Source organism: Oreochromis niloticus, linkage group LG12, assembly GCF_001858045.2.
Source record: "Oreochromis niloticus isolate F11D_XX linkage group LG12, O_niloticus_UMD_NMBU, whole genome shotgun sequence".
Lineage (NCBI taxonomy): Eukaryota > Metazoa > Chordata > Actinopteri > Cichliformes > Cichlidae > Oreochromis > Oreochromis niloticus.
Window position 1 is genome coordinate 18,535,599 of NC_031977.2, and position 17,859 is coordinate 18,553,457.

The window sequence follows — 17,859 nt, forward strand, 5'->3', positions numbered from 1 at the left end:
TTCTTATATATTCTTTATAATTCTATGCATTCTATTCTTATTCTATATTATTTATTCTGCATATATATTTCTCTTTTTACGTAATCTGGCTTGAGGATGAGGTTAATTTTTGGGAAAGTTGTGGAGCATAGAATTGCACACTTTACCTCAACTATGTTACTTCAACAATAATCAAGTGTAGTTTTGTTCTTTCTTAGAATTGAAGACCATGTTGCAAAGTTTATTCTATTCTTTTTTGGATTTTTTCTTTTTCTCCCTTCACAAGCTCTGCAATGTTGTTTTTTCTGTTGTGTTTGTTATAAATGCGTGTATATGTTCTGTTTGGTTAAACTTAATAAAACTATCTTTGAGAAAAAACGTTTTTGATATTCGCTAAGAGGCACAGTGATGACACGTTTGTGACCGAAAGAAGTGCCTGAGTGTTTTTGCCAATGTCTGTGTGTGCAAGTCTGGCCCTCAGGTAATCTGTCATTGTAATGTTTTACAGGGTGGATTGGATGTTGCTGTACCAGGGCATGGTTGTACTGGCTGCTAACCAAGTTTGGTGGACCTGGGAGTTAGAGGATGTCTTTAAAAATGTGAAGAAAGGACAGAAGCACGCACTTAAGAACTATGCTGAGAAAATGCACAAACAGATTGATGAGCTGGTGTCACGCATTATTCAGCCTTTGAAGAAAAATGACAGACGAAAGCTCAACACTGTGCTCATCATTGATGTCCACGCAAGAGACATAGTGGACAGCTTTGTGCTAAAAAGGTAAACTTGACTTTTGCAGGTTTGAACATTTGTGGCAGCGTGTTTTAAATAGTGAATATAATAAAAGAACGACATTTAAAGTTCAATTTCCTTCTAGCATAATGGATGCACAAGAATTTGAATGGGAAAGCCAGCTGAGATTTTACTGGGTCCGGAAAGATGACAACTTATTTGTGCGCCAGTGCAGTGCATCTTTTTCCTATGGCTACGAATACATGGGGTTGAATGGGCGGTTGGTTATAACCCCACTGACAGACCGGATCTACCTCACTCTCACACAGGTCTGGGATATAGGCAGATTTTTAATACCTAAGCAAATGCATGTACATTTTTTCGACTAAAACATGCCTGTCCATGTGTATTTGGGATGAAGGCACTATCCATGTACTTGGGTGGAGCTCCTGCTGGACCTGCTGGTACAGGAAAGACAGAGTCCACCAAGGATCTGGCTAAGGCTTTGGGCCTGCTCTGTGTTGTTACAAACTGTGGTGAGGGTATGGACTACTTGGTAAGAAGAGCAAACAGCGTCTGAAAAAAGCTTTTCTGGGATTTAAAAAAGTGCAGTCATCACTTGTCATCATTCTAGCTTTTTACGTGAATGTCCTCTCCCTTTGTGTCCAGGCAGTGGGCAAGATCTTGTCTGGCCTTGCACAGTGCGGAGCTTGGGGCTGCTTTGATGAGTTCAATCGTATCGATGCCTCAGTGTTGTCAGTGATCTCCTCCCAAATCCAGACTATCCGCAATGCTCTCATTCTACACCTTAACAGGTTTTATGTAAGTCTGTTTAGTTATGTGGGACTATAATAATAAATATATATTTTTCATGTATGCATTATATATTTATTACGCCTAAACACGCTCCATCTCATTGTATGCATCAGTTTGAAGGGCAAGAGATCAACTTGGATGACCGCATAGGAATTTTCATCACTATGAACCCTGGTTACGCAGGACGTACAGAGCTGCCTGAATCTGTCAAAGCTCTCTTCAGGCCTGTGGTGGTCATTGTGCCGGACCTGCAGCAGATTTGTGAGATTATGCTCTTCTCTGAGGGTTTCCTAATGGCCAAGGTACCACATGCACCCATTAACTTGCATTTGATTTCATTTGCATATGCTGTCAGCTGTACCACAAGAAATCCATCATAAACTATGTACACGCACAGGTTACACAGGTTATATTGTGTTACTTTATATTGTTAAATATAATAAATGCATATGAAAATAGATAACTTGGAGATTTTATGGCATCTTTAAGTTTTGACTGATAATAGTGTTATTAATAGCGTTATTTATGTGTCTCCACTTCTGTTCTTTTCAGGTGCTGGCAAAGAAAATGACAGTATTGTATAAGCTGGCCCGTGAACAGCTGTCCAAGCAGTCTCATTATGACTTTGGCCTGCGCGCTCTCAAGTCTGTCCTAGTGATGGCAGGAGAGCTGAAGAGAAGCTCACCTGACCTGAGCGAGGTACAGAAAAATAACAAATAAAACTAACAACAAAAAAACCCCCCTGAAAACTGTCCTTCATTAAACTATGAACATGGGGGCTATGCATGTTCAAAAAATATTTGTGTGCAACAATTTTATAGGTTCGTTTTTTATATTTTCAGTATTTTCAATATTGAAATATTATGAAGTTGATGTATGAATGGATAAATTCTTTTTCATTCATTCAGTCGTTCAGTTCATGTATTTATGTCTGTCCTCCTGACAACAGGACGTGGTGTTGATGCGGGCTCTCAGGGACATGAACCTACCCAAGTTTGTGTTTGAGGATGTCCCTCTGTTCCTCGGGCTGATCTCAGACCTGTTCCCTGGGCTTGATTGCCCCCGTGTTCGCTATCCCAACTTCAATGACGCTGTGGAACAGATCCTGGAGGACAAAAAATATGTCATACTACCCAACCAGGTGCAGAGTCTCATATTTGATGTTTTCTATCAATTTCTAGCAAAAGTTTTGCTGTTTAAATGTCTCAACAGTAAACTGTTGTATCCATCTGTTGTTTCAGGTGGATAAAGTGGTGCAGATGTATGAGACAATGATGACACGGCACACTACAATGATTGTGGGTCCAACAGGTGGAGGAAAATCAGTGGTGATCAACACATTATGTCAAGCTCAGACAAAGTCAGTTTAACTTTACATCGTCTCCCTGATCTTTTGTGTGAACAGTAGTAACTTTAAATTCATCTCACCATCAGAATGGGACTGCAAACCAAACTATATCCTCTGAACCCTAAAGCCATGAGCGTGATTGAACTTTATGGTATTCTGGACCCGGACACGCGAGACTGGACTGATGGGATTTTATCCAACATCTTCCGTGAAATTAACAAGCCTACTGACAAAAAAGAGAGGAGGTAGTAAAATGTTTTAGAAGCCATGTAATCAGCCATTTAGGATAAGAAGAAATCATTTCTGTAAATCACCTGCTCTTTGACAAACAGGTACATCCTGTTTGATGGGGATGTGGATGCTCTGTGGGTCGAAAACATGAACTCAGTGATGGATGACAACAAGCTTCTGACTCTAGCCAATGGAGAAAGGATCCGTTTACAAAGTCACTGTGCTCTGCTGTTTGAGGTTTGTCTGAATTTCAAGATTTCTGTTAGTAGAATACAATCGCCTGGATTTTGCCTCAAAGAAAGCTTAATGTAAGAAAACTGCCCACACAGGTTGGAGATCTGCAGTACGCTTCCCCAGCTACTGTTTCCCGCTGTGGAATGGTATTTGTTGATCCTAAAAACCTGCGATATACCCCATTCTGGCAAAGATGGGTGAACAGCAGACCCGATAAGGTTTGAGTGGAAAAAAATCAATATTTAAAATGTATGCTTCTCTAGACTTTTAAATACCGATGTCTCTTTTTTTGTCTAGGAACAAGAAGTGCTTAATAGACTGTTTGAGAAATATGTCCACAGCTCTATTGACATGATTGTGGATGGTGTTGTTGATGGGAAACAAGGCGAGAAACTTAAGACTGTTGTCCCCCAGACAGATCTGAATATGGTAGGTTAATCTCATCCACTGTAAATGCTCCTTTGCAGTTGATTGTATTTAAATAAGAAGAAATGAATGGAATTAATGGTATAGTCTCATAACCCGAACTTGAACTAACTATGCATGTTTTGATATGTGTGTTTAGGTCACTCAGTTGTGCTTAACACTGGATGCACTTCTTGAATGTGAAAACAGCACTCCTGAAGTCCTAGAGTGTTACTTTCTGGAAGCTCTGTACTGTTCACTTGGGGCTACATTGCTGGAGAGTGATAGGATCCAGTTTGATGAGTTCATCAAAAAGCTGTCCTGCCTACCTACAGTACATGATGAGAAAGCCCTGGCTGGGCCTGGCGAGATCCCAGGTAAAAGGGGAGGATTTCTTCTTATTTTATGGTGAAAATTACCGTTCATTCTCTTGGGTTTATAGTGGATTGATTAATGATTTATGGAGAAAACAAGAAATATGATAAACCTTTTTCCCAGGAATTTGTGCCAGTTTTTAAACTGTTTTACTTATTATTGTTAATGAAGTGACTTCATCCATACAGGATACCTCCCAACCTTGTACGATTTTCACTTTGATGGAACACAGGGGAAGTGGGTTCCCTGGAGTTCTCTGGTCCCCAAATACATCCACAACCCTGAAATGAAGTTCATTGATATCCTAGGTAACGGTCTTGTCTGTAAACTGTGAAAACTGAGCAACATAGGTGTAAATACATGCATCATGAATTATACATTTCTGCCTTGGTACCGTCACTCTCTCTTTAGTGCCAACTGTTGACACAACAAGAACCAGCTGGATCCTGGAGCAGATGGTGAAGATAAAGAGGCCGCTGCTACTGGTTGGAGAGTCTGGCACTTCCAAGACTGCCACTATTCATAACTTTCTGAAGAACATCAATGCAGAAACAAGTGTAAGTTGTACATCTTACTGTACACACAGTATGTTCATATAGTTCTTTGCCATATGGGTTTAAATGTCTTTCTTTCTGTTCCCAGAGTACTCTTGTCATCAACTTCTCCTCTAGAACAACATCATTGGATCTGCAGAGAAACCTCGAAGCCACTGTGGAGAAAAGGACCAAAGAGACCTATGGACCTCCCATGGGGAAGAGACTCCTGATCTTTATGGATGACATGAACATGCCAAAGGTACCTGTATCAAGTAGTCTCTTTTATTCTTTAAAGTGCGATAGTGCTTACATGTTTGAAATGACTGTAATACACTTGTGCAGGTGGATAACTATGGCACACAGCAGCCTATTGCGCTTCTAAAGCTGCTTTTGGATCGAGGAGGGATATATGACAGAGGAAAGGAGCTTAACTTCAAAATCCTCAAGGATCTTGGCTTTATTGCTGCCATGGGAATGGCAGGAGGTGGGCGAAACGAGGTGGATCCTCGCTTCATCTCACTCTTCAGTGTCTTTAATGTCCCCTTCCCTACAATGGAGTCCCTCCACCTTATCTACGGTTCTATTTTAAAAGGCCACACCAGAGTGAGTACCTCTTTCCCATATAAATCAAAACATATTGAAATCTCAACCATCTGCATCACTTTAATTCTCCAATTTGTACGTGATAAAACATTTTAGCTGTTTGAGGATACCATACAGAAAGTTTGCGATCAGGTCACCTCCTGCACACTGGAGCTCTACAACACCATCATCAAAGATATGCCACCCACTCCCTCCAAATTCCACTACATCTTCAACCTGAGAGACCTGTCAAGAGTGTACAATGGACTCACCCTCACCAAACCGGACAGGTCTAATCTTGCATATTCACTCTTGTGACAGACTGACAGAGGTCTGTCATCCTAAATGTCTTTCCTTTCGCTGACTCACAGGTTTTTGACTGTAGCCCAGTTTGTACGTGTGTGGAGAAACGAGTGCTTGAGAATCTTCCATGACAGACTCATTGATGAAACTGACAAAGCTTTGGTAATATTTACTAATAACATGAGCAGATGTTCAATGTGAATTCTCCTTTTTATTGACTAAAGGCAAAACTGTCTTTCTCCTGTCTTCCTCCACTCACCTCCAACCGGTCGTGGCAGATGCCCACCTCTCCAAAAGACTGGTTCTGCTTGAGGTTCTTCCTGTTAAAAGGGAGTTTTTTCCTTCCAACTGTTGCAAAAGCGCTTGCTCAAAATGGATCATATTATTGTTGGATTTTCCTCTGTTTTCTTTGTGTTATTGTAGAATCTTTAGGTTACACTATAAAGCACCTTGAGGCAACTTTTGTTGTGATTTTGCGCTATATAAATAAAATTGAACTGAATTTAATTAAAAAGGCAAATACTAAGTGGGTAAGAATTGGTTCCATGTTGGAAGTACCAATAAGACTCAAAATCTACTGTATAATAAAAATATGTGTTTTTTTCCCAAGGTCCAAAGGCACATAAAGAACATGACTGAGGAGCATTTCAAGTCAGACTTGGAGGCAGTTATGAGAGACCCAATTCTTTTTGGAGACTATAGGACAGCCCTCAGTGATACTGAACCAAGGGTGTATGAGGACATACAAGACTATGATGCTTCAAAAGCTCTGTTTCAGGTAAAGTTATTACCTTAACCCAAGTGGTCATGTGGTTAGGTTGATTTGTTTATTTGTATGTTTGTTATCAGAATTACTCCAAAAGTATAGATGAGTTTGCATGAACATTTCAGCAGAGGTGTGACTTGGACCTGGAAGGATTGTCTGCTCATGTGAGCTAGGGCAATATTTATTTTTCACGTTGTATCTTATACATACCAGATTAAACAAATCTTGATGTTTTCAAGAAAATATTACAAACTATTTTGAGGCGAAAATGTTCATCTTGGTGGAGGTGTGGGGTCTAAGACAGAAAAGTGAAGTAATACTGCTGGTTTAGCTCACTGGGATGAGCAGCTGACCACATGCTGCATGGTGGAGAGTGGCTGGCCCGGGTTCAAGTCTGAACTGTGGCCATTTGCTGCATCTCTCTCTTCCTCCACTTTCCTGTCGCTCTTCTCTGTAACTGTTGAATAAAGTCAACAAAGTAAAATAATGTAAGAGTATATTTTGTTATACTCCTTTAACAAATCACAGTGTTATGTAATTCTACAGGAAATCTTAGAGGAATACAATGAGAGCAAATCAAGGATGAACCTAGTGCTCTTTGACGATGCTCTGGAACATCTGACCCGGGTTCATCGCATCATCCGTATTGATCGTGGCCATGCTCTGCTTGTTGGCGTGGGGGGCTCTGGCAAGCAGTCCCTTACCAAGCTGGCTGCCTTTGCTGCTGGCTGTGAGGTGGTAAAATTCATGATTGTGGTGAAGGGCAAATGATTTTCACTAACAAGTGTCATATACACTAAAATTACAGTTTAAGCAATGCAAATGGATTTTACTAACATGTCTTTGGATGTGAAAGCTGCAATCTTCTAACTGTAAGGCTGCTAGATGAGGGTTTTCAACGTTAAGCAGTGCTAAACCTTCTTCACAAATACATTTCCAGCTTTAGATTTTTGGATCTGCTTTCCCCAGGTATTTGAGATAACGCTGAGCAGAGGATACAGTGAGTCTAACTTCCGTGAAGACCTAAAAACTCTGTACTTGAAGCTTGGCATTGAGAATAAGAAGACCGTGTTTCTTTTTACTGATGCTCACGTTGCTGAGGAAGGCTTCTTGGAGCTTATTAACAACATGCTTACCTCAGGTTGGCTATGACTCTAATCTCCTGACCTCCTCACTCTCTATGTATCTGTCTTAAACAGCTGCAGTGCTCTGACCATGGACTCTCTTTATAGGCATTGTTCCTGCGTTGTTTCCTGATGATGAGAAAGAATCTGTTCTCAACCAGCTTCGAGACGAAGCTCTTACAATGGGATCAGATCCCTCTAAAGAGAGTGTGTGGCAGTACTTTGTCAACAAGAGTGCCAACAATCTACACATTGTTTTAGGCATGTCTCCAGTGGGAGATACCCTGAGGACACGCTGCAGGAACTTCCCAGGTGAAATATTTGTTCAGGCTTCAATTGACTTAATATAGTTTATATTTGTTTTACTAAACCGATGTACTTTTTATTTCTCGCAGGACTGATGAACAACACTGTAATAGATTGGTTCCTTCCATGGCCTCCGCAGGCATTACTTGCAGTGGCTCAGTCTTTTCTTGGTGTGTAATTAAACTTACTTCTATTATATGTATTTGTTGTGGAAAATATTTATTTTCAAATAGCTGTTTCAGTGAGACAGTTGAAATATTATCCCTAAATACATTTTGTCCTTCCACAGGTGAAAGTCCGATGATACCAGATGCACACTCTGCAGCTGTTATAGATCATGTATGCATGGTCCACAGCTCTGTGGATCACTACAGCAAGCTATTCCAGCAAAAACTCAGACGCTGCAACCATGTAACTCCAAAGAACTACTTGGACTTTATTCACACCTATTCCAAACTCTTAGAGGAAAAAGACCAATTTATTCTTGGTGAGGGAATGAAACCTGTTGTAAATGCAGGGCTTCTGTTGGAGTTAGTGTGCATTAGAGACCGTTAATGTGTCTTCTTCTGTTCTAGCTCAGTGCAAGCATCTGGAGGGAGGTTTGGATAAACTGAAGGAAGCCAGTGAACAGCTGGCTGAACTGAATGTCAAGCTGGCAGATCAGAAAGTTGTCCTGGCTGAAAAGTCCACGGCATGTGAAGCCCTGCTGGACGAGATTGCTGCCAACACAACCGTAGGTTAGTAAACACTTGCCTGCCGTATGGACTTCATTAACACAGTATCCTGTAGTCTTAAAATGGAAATTAAGTGAAAACCACTTATCAATAACTTTCTTTTCTAGCTGAGGAGAAAAAGGTTCTGGCAGAAGACAAAGCTAAAGAGATTGAGGAGCAAAATAAAGTCATAGCTGTTGAGAAGAAAGAAGCTGAGAGTTCGTTAGCTGAAGCTCTGCCAGCATTAGAGGCCGCACGTAATGCCCTGCAAGACCTGGAAAAATCTGATGTAACAGAGATCCGGTAAACTGTGCTCCTTATGAAGAACATTATTTTCATTCTGTTGTAGAAATACATTATATGTAAATTACATTTGGCTCTTTGATAACATAAACCATGAAAAGGAATACTGGACAGTGCAGAGGGGTTCACTTTCGAGAGACCTTAATGAGTCATCATTGATGCATAGCCATTGCTTATCATGACACTTAAGTCCTCATTTAATCAGTGTTCTCCCTTTATCTGCATTTTCCTGCTGGTCCAATGTGAAGATCATTTGCCAAGCCACCCAAACAGGTGCAGGTGGTTTGCGAGTGCATCCTGGTGTTGCGTGGCTACAAAGAAATCAGTTGGCAGTCAGCAAAAGGGATGATGTCAGAACCGAACTTCCTGCGCTCCTTGATGGAGATGGATTGTGATGCGATCACTAACAACCAGGTCAGGACAGTCAAGGGTAAGTTGACTTTATGTTGAGTACAAAAGTGCAAACAAATAATGGTCCTAGTGTACTGTGCAAGAGAGTGCTAACTGAATTTGACAGATGCTCCACATTTTGTTTTCTTCTCTTTCTGGCTAGGCTATCTAAAGAACCTCCACACAAGCCTTGAGGAAATGCAGGCCATCAGCAAGGCCGGCTCAGGAATGCTCAAGTTTGTCGAGGCAATCATGGGTTACTGTGATGTTGCCAGGGAGATAAAACCCAAAAGAGAAAAGGTTATTAAGTTTTTTAAATCGCCATTAAATCTTCCTGTTTTGGACGAAACACAGATTAAACTGATGTATTGCCTTGTTATTTTCAGGTGGCTCGCCTAGAGAGGAACTTCTTTCAGAGTAAGAGGGAGCTGGAGTGCATTCAGAATGAGCTCAGCGACATCCAGAAAGAGTTGCAGTCTCTTAGTGAGAAATACCAAGCTGCTATTTGCGAGAAGCAGCAGTTGCAGGAGGAGGCTGAGGTGATGGAGAGGAGACTGATAGCTGCTGACAAACTCATCTCTGGGCTGAGCTCTGAGAATGAACGGTGAGATTGAAAAACATGCAGCACTTACTAATCAAACCTTTAACAGGTTCATTTTTAATTTTAAACCCCCTGTTTTTTCTTTCTTTTCCTTTTTTTCCCAATTATACCAATTATTTTTCAACTCTTCTACCTACTCCCAACTTAGGTGGACAAATGATTTGGAGGGATTGAAGCGGCGGCGTGTGCGTCTCCTGGGTGACTGTTTGCTTGCTGCTGCATTTCTGAGCTATGAAGGGGCTTTCAGCTGGGACTTCAGGAATGAGATGGTATACCAAATGTGGGTTAAAGATGTGCAGGAGAGAGGCATCCCCTTGAGCCAGCCTTTCAAAGTAGAAAACCTTCTTACTGATGAGGTCGAAATCAGCAGGTGAAGTTGTTGCATAACTTGCTAATAAATGCTGTAGAATCTGACTTTTCTCTATCAAATAATAGCAATTAGTTTGCTAATTAATGGCCTAACTATGTGTCTACCCTGTGTTAGATGGGGCTCAGAGGGTTTGCCTCCAGATGAATTGTCCGTGCAGAATGGGATTCTCACAACCAGAGGGAGTCGATTTCCCATGTGTATTGACCCCCAGCAACAAGCCCTCAACTGGATTAAGAAGAAGGAAGAAAAAAATAACCTCAAGGTACGGAAAGATTTAATGCTCATCGATGTTCTGGGATGACTGTTTTATGCAGCCTCCCATTACTGACAGCCCCTGTATCACCAGATTCGACAAACAGAGGTTTATGGCATGCAGACCTGAAAGTGTGATCATCAATTTTGTCCCAGGTCTCATCTTTCAATGATCCTGACTTCCTGAAACAACTAGAGATGGCCATCAAGTACGGTTTCCCTTTCCTTTTCCAAGATGTGGATGAATACATCGACCCAGTGATTGACAATGTCCTGGAGAAGAATGTGAAAGGAGCAGAGGGAAGACAGGTCATCATGTTGGGTGACAAAGAGGTCGACTACGATCCCAATTTTAAACTCTACCTCAACACTAATTTAGCTAACCCCAAATACTCTCCATCTGTGTTTGGAAAAGCCATGGTCATTAACTATACGGGTAAGATGTTTTTGCGTACCGGTCAGATTTCATCTGTATCCTTAAACCACAGGTTCTAAATTGCATGTTTGCTTCTGCCCCCTCTTTTTGCATCTTTGTTACGTACAGTGACCCTTAAGGGTCTGGAAGACCAGCTGTTGAGTGTTATCATGGGTTTTGAGAAGAAGGAGCTAGAGGAGCAGCGCGAGTGTTTAATCCAAGAGACAAGTAACAACAAGAAGCTGCTTAAAAACCTCGGAGACACCTTGCTCAGAGAGCTGGCCACATCTACAGGCAACATGTTGGACAACACAGAGCTCATCGAAACACTGGAGAAGACGAAGCTGAAAGCCAGTGAGGTCAGTATTGACTTATGCATAAAATAAAAGTTGTGGCAGAATATTATTTAACTGAAGTCACAAATCCCAGTTTGTTTGTTTTTTCCTTGTTTGATATTGTGATCATCAGGTATTTGAGAAACTAAAGTTGGCTGAGAAGACGTCCACGGACATTGATAAACTCAGAGATGGCTACCGTCCCGCAGCCAAGCGCGGCGCTATCCTGTTCTTCGTGCTGACAGAAATGGCTGTGGTGAACAGCATGTACCAGTACTCGCTTGCCTCCTACCTAGAAGTGTTTGACTTTTCACTGCGGAAATCAGTGCCAGACCCCTCCCTTCCCAATAGACTAGAGAACATCATGAACACTCTGACATACAGCGTTTATAACTATGGCTGCACAGGTAAAATATTTAAGGTGGAATAATAGTGAACCATGTGAGGGGCAAGAAAAAAGTCTGTTTCTAAAGGAATTTATAATTCCTTTGTAGATTTTATAACCCTAACTGAGTTCTTATCCCCAGGATTGTTTGAGAGCCACAAGTTGCTCTTTTCCTTTAACATGACCATCAAGATCGAGCAGGCAGAAGGGAGGGTACCTCAGGAGGAGTTGGAGTTCTTTATAAAAGGTGAGCTATTCAGAGAAGTACAATATAAGTACATACAATAGTGATCAACAATGCACACAAAATCACAATGTTCAAAGCAAATTTCCATCTCGTGTATAAAGGTAATCTATCCCTGGAAAAAAGCCAGCGCAAAAAGCCGTGTGATTGGCTTGCCGATCAGGGCTGGGAAGACATAGTGAAACTCGCAGAGCTCTTTCCCGAACAGTTCAGCTCTCTGCCTGATGACATCGAGAAACATCCCACTGAATGGCAATCTGTAAGTGGCCACAGGGACAGAACTCACTATAGGCATACCTCTGAATCAACTGTGAGTGTAACTCACACTATTTTTCTCTTCAGTGGTACGACTTGGATGGACCAGAACAGGCTCCGTTTCCCCTGAAATACAAGGGGAACCTGTCAGCCTTTCAGAAGCTGCTGTTGCTGCGCTGCTTCCGGGTTGATAGAGTCTATAGAGCTGTCACTGACTATGTCACTGTTATCATGGGAGAGAGGTGAAACTTTTTGTACTGTAATTTTTCATTTTTTAACTAACCTTACTCAGAGGGAAATAGACTGAAAAACAACAAAATCATTTGTGTCAAATCAGTATTTGGTGTGCAACTCTACACCCATAAAAACACCAGCTTTTACAATTTTGCTTAGTTGTTTAAGGTACCTGTCAGGTAGTTTTTGTTTTAGCTCCTAAGAGAAGCAGATTTTTAGGAAAGCTCAGTGCGGGGTGACACTTTGTACTTCTTGTTTCCCTGGATGCATTTCTGAGATCGCTGCAGTTCTGCAGAGTTTTAGTCACACATGTCTTTGATATCACATAGCTGGATAAGAATCTAAAGAGCTGCAGTAAAGTTGCTAAAACTTTTGCACAGATTGTGTCATTGTGTATACAGTATATACAGTCTGTATAATCCACTCCTGTTATCAAGGTATAGATGACTGTGTGAATTTTGAAACATCCTGCGCTTACAGATGTTTTTTATTGTATTTCTGCTCAGATATGTTCAACCCCCTGTGATCAGCTTTGATGCAATTTATGATCAGAGCACACCTTTCTCCCCCATTGTCTTCATCTTGAGCCCTGGCTCTGACCCAGCCGGTGACCTCATGAAACTAGCAGCCAGATCAGGCTTTGGAGGCAAGTTCAAGTTCCTTGCAATGGGCCAAGGCCAAGAGAAGGTGCCCAATACTTTTTTTCCTATATCACGGCATATCTATATGAATATAGGGATTACCAAGTAATCACATTGAATAACATTAAAAAGGGATGAAGTTAAACATAATTGTTTTCTGTACCTGGGGTAAAGGTGGCACTACATTTGCTGGAGAAGGCAGCCTCTCGAGGTCAGTGGCTGATGCTACAGAACTGCCATCTGCTGGTAAAGTGGCTGAAGGAACTGGAAAAGGCCTTAGAGAGAATCACCAAGCCCAACCCCAACTTCCGCTTATGGATCACCACCAACCCCATAAAAGATTTTCCCATTGGCATACTTCAGAAATCTCTAAAGGTGAAACACACATTCTCTTTACCTTCAGTAAAGCTTTCTTTGGATTTTTTGTAGATGTTTGTAAGTGGAGGGATTTCCTCAGATTGGTGTTGTATTTGAATGGTTTTAACTGGGAATAACTCCATTTCCAGTAAAGTAAGGTGACAAAATAGTTACACATTCCCTTTACATGCCAACTATCTTTTATAGAAATTGCTGTTTCATGGCAGATGAGACTGCATTAAGAACCTATTAACATGTTAATGAACTTTCTCATTAACATGTTAATAGTAGAATATTTCTATTGTACTGGAAAAAGAAGTCTTAAAGGACTGCTTCTAGGAAGCAGAGATGCTTCAGAAGTAACAGATGGTATGACAGTATTACTTCATTGTTGTGTGCAGGTAGTGACAGAGCCCCCCAACGGCCTCAAGCTTAACATGAGAGCCACATACTCTAAAATCTCCCATGAGGCCTTGATCACATGCCCGCACCCTGCGTTCTCCAGCCTGGTGTTTGTTCTTGCCTTTTTCCATGCTGTGGTGCAAGAGAGACGTAAATATGGAAAAATTGGCTGGAATGTCCCATACGACTTCAGCGAGTCTGACTTTTCTGTAAGTTGCACATTAGTCTAAGATTATTTTGAAAGTATGTTTACATTACCGGTCAAGAGTTTTAGAACACCCCAATGTTTCCATTTTTTTATTGAAAATTATGCAATTTAATGTCTTGTTGCACTCTTGATATGAAAGAATAGTACAAATAAGGAACTGGAGTTAAAAAAGAAATCATGGAATCAATTTATAGACAATAATGTATTTTAAACTTTTGACTCATCAAAGTCGCCACCTTTGGCAGATATAGCAGCTGAACACACCCGTGCCTTTCTTTGTACAATAGAAATCAAATATTCTTCAGAAAGTTCTCCCCATATCTGTTGCAGAAGTTGATGCAAAACAACTTTAAATTGTTAACCCATTTTATGTTCCCTGAAAAGGCCTTTTTGTATAATTCTAAAATGTACATTATTTTTCAAATTTTGGTCACCTTACCCTTTTTTTTTAACCTCTGGCAGTTCATCATTTACCTTTGTACCATTTCAAGCTATTCATTGGACTTGAATGACTTGAGTTGCAGTAAATAACTGGAAGAACTGGGTTGCTCTAAAACCTTTGACCGGTATTTTTTAAATTAGTTTATGAGTGGTATAATATGTGCTGTATTTCACTTTTCAGTAGTTTAAACATAGTATCTGTGCTCCGACAGGTGTGTATGGAGATCCTGAACACCTATCTGACAAAAGCTCATGACCAAGGAGACATCAATATACCCTGGGGAAGTCTTAAATATCTTATTGGGGAGGTTAGGCTAAAATTAATTAGTTTATATTGTACATTTGAATGTGTAGTGTGCATCTGTTATACTACTACTACATGCTGTAAGTTTGGTGTAATTTTTAATGTTTTGTCAGGTAATGTATGGCGGCCGAGCAATAGATAGCTTTGACCGCAGGATCTTGACTGTCTACATGGATGAGTACTTTGGAGACTTCCTCTTCTACACTTTCCAGCAGTTCCACTTCTTCAAAAACAAAGATGTAGATTACAAAATCCCTCCAACCGGGCCAAAAAACGTCTATGTTGGTCAGCAGTTGTTTTCTTATTACTCACATTCTCTCACGCATAAAAAGGGAAGGGGGGAAATTCTCTGTCATCATTTAATGCTTTATGCTGTTAATGTGCTACAGATGAGATTGAAGCCATGCCACTGGCAAACACACCAGAGGTAATGGGTCTCCATTCCAACGCGGAGATAGGATACTACACAAATGCAGTTAAGGAGATGTGGACTCACCTGATAGACCTTCAACCTCAGACGGGTATGATTTGGCATCTTTCAGCTCATCCCTTGAAGTAATATATCCTGTTTTTTAGAAGTAGAAGCTTTTATTATTCTGAAGGACTTCAGCTGTGCACTTTATTTCCATATGCTTTCTTCTTAGTGGCTGATAAATACTCTCTCATACCTCAGGTGAATCTGGTGGACACATCAGCAGGGATGAGTACATCAGCCAGGTGGCCCAGGACATTCAGAACAAGCTCCCGCAGTTATTCGACATGGATGTGATCCGGAAAAAGTTTGGCATGGACATTTCTCCGACCTCGGTGGTTCTCCTTCAGGAACTAGAGCGCTTCAACAAACTGGTGGTCCGCATGCAGCTCTCTCTGGCTGAGCTGCAGAGGGTGAGATGGAGGGGCTGATGACACAAGATGCTCAGTAAACAAACCTGCAGGTGTTGTATATCTGTGCTTTGCTCCGATTGGGATTTGTTCAGATTCTCCTGTGTCCTGTAGGCCTTGGCTGGTGAGGTGGGGATGAGCAGCGAGTTAGATGAGGTCGCTCGGTCCCTTTTTAATGGTCACATTCCGGTCATTTGGAAGAAGCTGGCACCTGACACTCTTAAGTCTCTTGGTAACTGGATGTCCCATTTTAAGAGGCGATATAAGCAGTATAACTGTTGGGTAAGGATGACCCCATTTAATCTTTTTTCTTTAATAATTTTTCTACCATAACATTTTACAGTTAACAAATGAGTTAAGCTTTGAATATGCTTTCAAGTTTGTGTATCTTGTGCCCACCAGGTGAATGAGGGAGAGCCAAAAGTTATGTGGCTATCAGGACTACATATCCCTGAATCTTACCTCACTGCTCTGGTCCAAGCTGCGTGCAGGAAAAATGGGTGGCCTCTGGATCTCTCAACACTGTACTCAGAAGTTACCCATCATCAGAGTGAGGATGAAGTCGCCGAAAGACCCAGACAGGGTAATAATCAGAGCTCATCACTTGCAGCATGAGCAGCGAGTAGTTGTAAAGACTGACAGTCTCATTCCCTGCAGGCTGCTTTCTGTCCGGCCTGTATCTGGAAGGAGCCGACTGGGACATAGAGAAGTGCTGCTTAGTGAAGAGTAAACCAAAGGTTTTGGTAGTTGAACTGCCCATCCTCAGAGTCATCCCCATAGAGACGCGCCGCCTCAGGCTACAGGTGTGGACAGCAAGCACTACAGACCTCCACACCAATGTATAGCTCATTATTGAATGCATCTATTTAACTGTATTTTTGTGTGTTTTGCACCTCAGAATACGCTGCGGACACCTGTCTACACCACTTCGTTGCGGAGGAATGCAATGGGTGTGGGCTTGGTGTTTGAGGCAGACCTGTTTACCACCATGCATCTTTCTCATTGGGTACTGCAGGGAGTCTGCTTGTGCCTCAACACTGACTAAAGACAACTGTCAACGCCACTGAGCTGATTCCCTGTAGCATAGTCAGCTGAAAAATGTTAGTTAACGATAGCAATGTCTGCTTCCTGCTTCGTGTAGAAAAATATTAAACATAGCCTGTGTAATACATTTTTACACATTTTATTGTTGTTTCATAACTTTAATTATTTGCCTCACTAGATGGCAGCACATAACAGAGGCAGTAGCTTCAGGCTGATCAACATCTCTAGGGATTTGTCTTTGAAGTTACAGTTGGCTAATGTGCTGAAATGTTAAGGCTGTGAATGAATAAATAAATGTTTGGTTTTTACTTGTGTCGTGTAGGGTCAGACTTGTGTCGTGTAGGGTCAGAATCCCATTCATGGTCTTGGAGGTCAGCAGATGCAAAATATTTCTGCTGAGTTTGCAAGAAAAATAAATCATAAACTGCTGCGTGCAGTGGAAACTTTAACAGTAACCAGAGGCAACCCCAAGCAACTTTTTAGCTTTTCTCTGCAGTATAGGTAACAGGGCATGTTTTATTACATCATGCAAAGAGATGATCCTGCACAGCACTGAGTAATCGAGGCTGCTGACGTGAGCATGCCAACTCAGGTGAAGTAACCTCTAAAAACTCAGACGGTCCTAGAGGATGTGGCAGCTGGTGCAGCAGTGACGTTGCAGGTGCAGAAATAAAACTTGTAACAGTTTGGAGCAATAACTCATACAGTATACATTGTGAAGCCCTAGTTATGAGACTGGAGCTGTAATCATGGTTAGACTAAATTGCTTAGACTGAAATCTTTATAAGCCAAACAGCCAGCAGCATGAAATTGTTTTAGTTTCTTTAGTCTCTTCCCTGAAAGTCCCAAACTGGTACACGATTACAATGTTTGTCATTACCATATTCTGTGCCCTAACAGGATCCCTCTAAATGGCAGAGGGGCAAAGGTTGAACAGGCCCCATTCTCACCTTTAACTGACACAAAAAGAGGGAAAATCAGGACATGTTTATGACCAAACACTGGGTGGGGGCAGGAGGAATTGTGTTTCCCTTTTTGAAAAGAGGGAATGAATGGGGTGTTGTGTTGTTTAATGAACCTTTACATCACTGGAACGATCTTTAGTAAAAGAGGACCTAAACAAACAATGGGCAATCTAGCTGTTTAACTTTCTACAATAAAGGGGGGGAGGGGGGAGAATCATAAAAGTTGTGAGAGTAACGACAGATAAAGGAAAAAAAAGAAAATTCTCTCACTGGCACTGAACCCAGCTCGCCTCCTTAGAGGTCAAAATTATTTTCAGCTGCTCATGACTGGAGGGATTTACATTAACCCTAAACTGCTCTAGTTCCTGCTTGGCACCATTGTT

The 17,859-nt window shown here is 41.4% G+C and overlaps 1 protein-coding gene across 2 annotated transcripts in view; it reads left to right on the plus strand.

The window, feature by feature from the left end:
- The window catches only part of dnah10 (dynein axonemal heavy chain 10), a 29,631-nt gene extending 12,812 nt beyond the window's left edge, over positions 1–16,819 (plus strand). Inside the window, exons 30-78 of one of the 2 annotated variants that reach the window (XM_013275399.3) lie at positions 488–757; positions 855–1,038; positions 1,131–1,265; positions 1,379–1,531; positions 1,639–1,827; positions 2,078–2,224; positions 2,475–2,666; positions 2,767–2,885; positions 2,960–3,118; positions 3,206–3,341; positions 3,434–3,556; positions 3,636–3,767; positions 3,904–4,120; positions 4,307–4,426; positions 4,530–4,675; positions 4,761–4,913; positions 4,997–5,257; positions 5,354–5,526; positions 5,608–5,701; positions 6,150–6,317; positions 6,852–7,040; positions 7,275–7,446; positions 7,538–7,741; positions 7,825–7,905; positions 8,025–8,222; positions 8,311–8,472; positions 8,577–8,751; positions 9,000–9,181; positions 9,305–9,441; positions 9,528–9,745; positions 9,891–10,112; positions 10,227–10,374; positions 10,521–10,800; positions 10,909–11,138; positions 11,248–11,521; positions 11,642–11,746; positions 11,848–12,002; positions 12,086–12,240; positions 12,739–12,919; positions 13,048–13,248; positions 13,632–13,841; positions 14,494–14,589; positions 14,699–14,870; positions 14,975–15,106; positions 15,259–15,470; positions 15,582–15,749; positions 15,870–16,050; positions 16,125–16,270; positions 16,366–16,819. In XM_013275399.3, coding sequence (XP_013130853.1) covers positions 488–757; positions 855–1,038; positions 1,131–1,265; positions 1,379–1,531; positions 1,639–1,827; positions 2,078–2,224; positions 2,475–2,666; positions 2,767–2,885; positions 2,960–3,118; positions 3,206–3,341; positions 3,434–3,556; positions 3,636–3,767; positions 3,904–4,120; positions 4,307–4,426; positions 4,530–4,675; positions 4,761–4,913; positions 4,997–5,257; positions 5,354–5,526; positions 5,608–5,701; positions 6,150–6,317; positions 6,852–7,040; positions 7,275–7,446; positions 7,538–7,741; positions 7,825–7,905; positions 8,025–8,222; positions 8,311–8,472; positions 8,577–8,751; positions 9,000–9,181; positions 9,305–9,441; positions 9,528–9,745; positions 9,891–10,112; positions 10,227–10,374; positions 10,521–10,800; positions 10,909–11,138; positions 11,248–11,521; positions 11,642–11,746; positions 11,848–12,002; positions 12,086–12,240; positions 12,739–12,919; positions 13,048–13,248; positions 13,632–13,841; positions 14,494–14,589; positions 14,699–14,870; positions 14,975–15,106; positions 15,259–15,470; positions 15,582–15,749; positions 15,870–16,050; positions 16,125–16,270; positions 16,366–16,512 — 8,404 coding nt within the window. In that variant the 3' untranslated portion in view covers positions 16,513–16,819. Of the gene's footprint in view, positions 1–487; positions 758–854; positions 1,039–1,130; positions 1,266–1,378; positions 1,532–1,638; positions 1,828–2,077; positions 2,225–2,474; positions 2,667–2,766; positions 2,886–2,959; positions 3,119–3,205; positions 3,342–3,433; positions 3,557–3,635; positions 3,768–3,903; positions 4,121–4,306; positions 4,427–4,529; positions 4,676–4,760; positions 4,914–4,996; positions 5,258–5,353; positions 5,527–5,607; positions 5,702–6,149; positions 6,318–6,851; positions 7,041–7,274; positions 7,447–7,537; positions 7,742–7,824; positions 7,906–8,024; positions 8,223–8,310; positions 8,473–8,576; positions 8,752–8,999; positions 9,182–9,304; positions 9,442–9,527; positions 9,746–9,890; positions 10,113–10,226; positions 10,375–10,520; positions 10,801–10,908; positions 11,139–11,247; positions 11,522–11,641; positions 11,747–11,847; positions 12,003–12,085; positions 12,241–12,738; positions 12,920–13,047; positions 13,249–13,631; positions 13,842–14,493; positions 14,590–14,698; positions 14,871–14,974; positions 15,107–15,258; positions 15,471–15,581; positions 15,750–15,869; positions 16,051–16,124; positions 16,271–16,365 lie in introns of those variants that run through there. The other variant, XM_013275400.3, reaches the window with a different exon arrangement.
- The last annotated feature ends 1,040 nt before the right edge of the window (positions 16,820–17,859 follow it).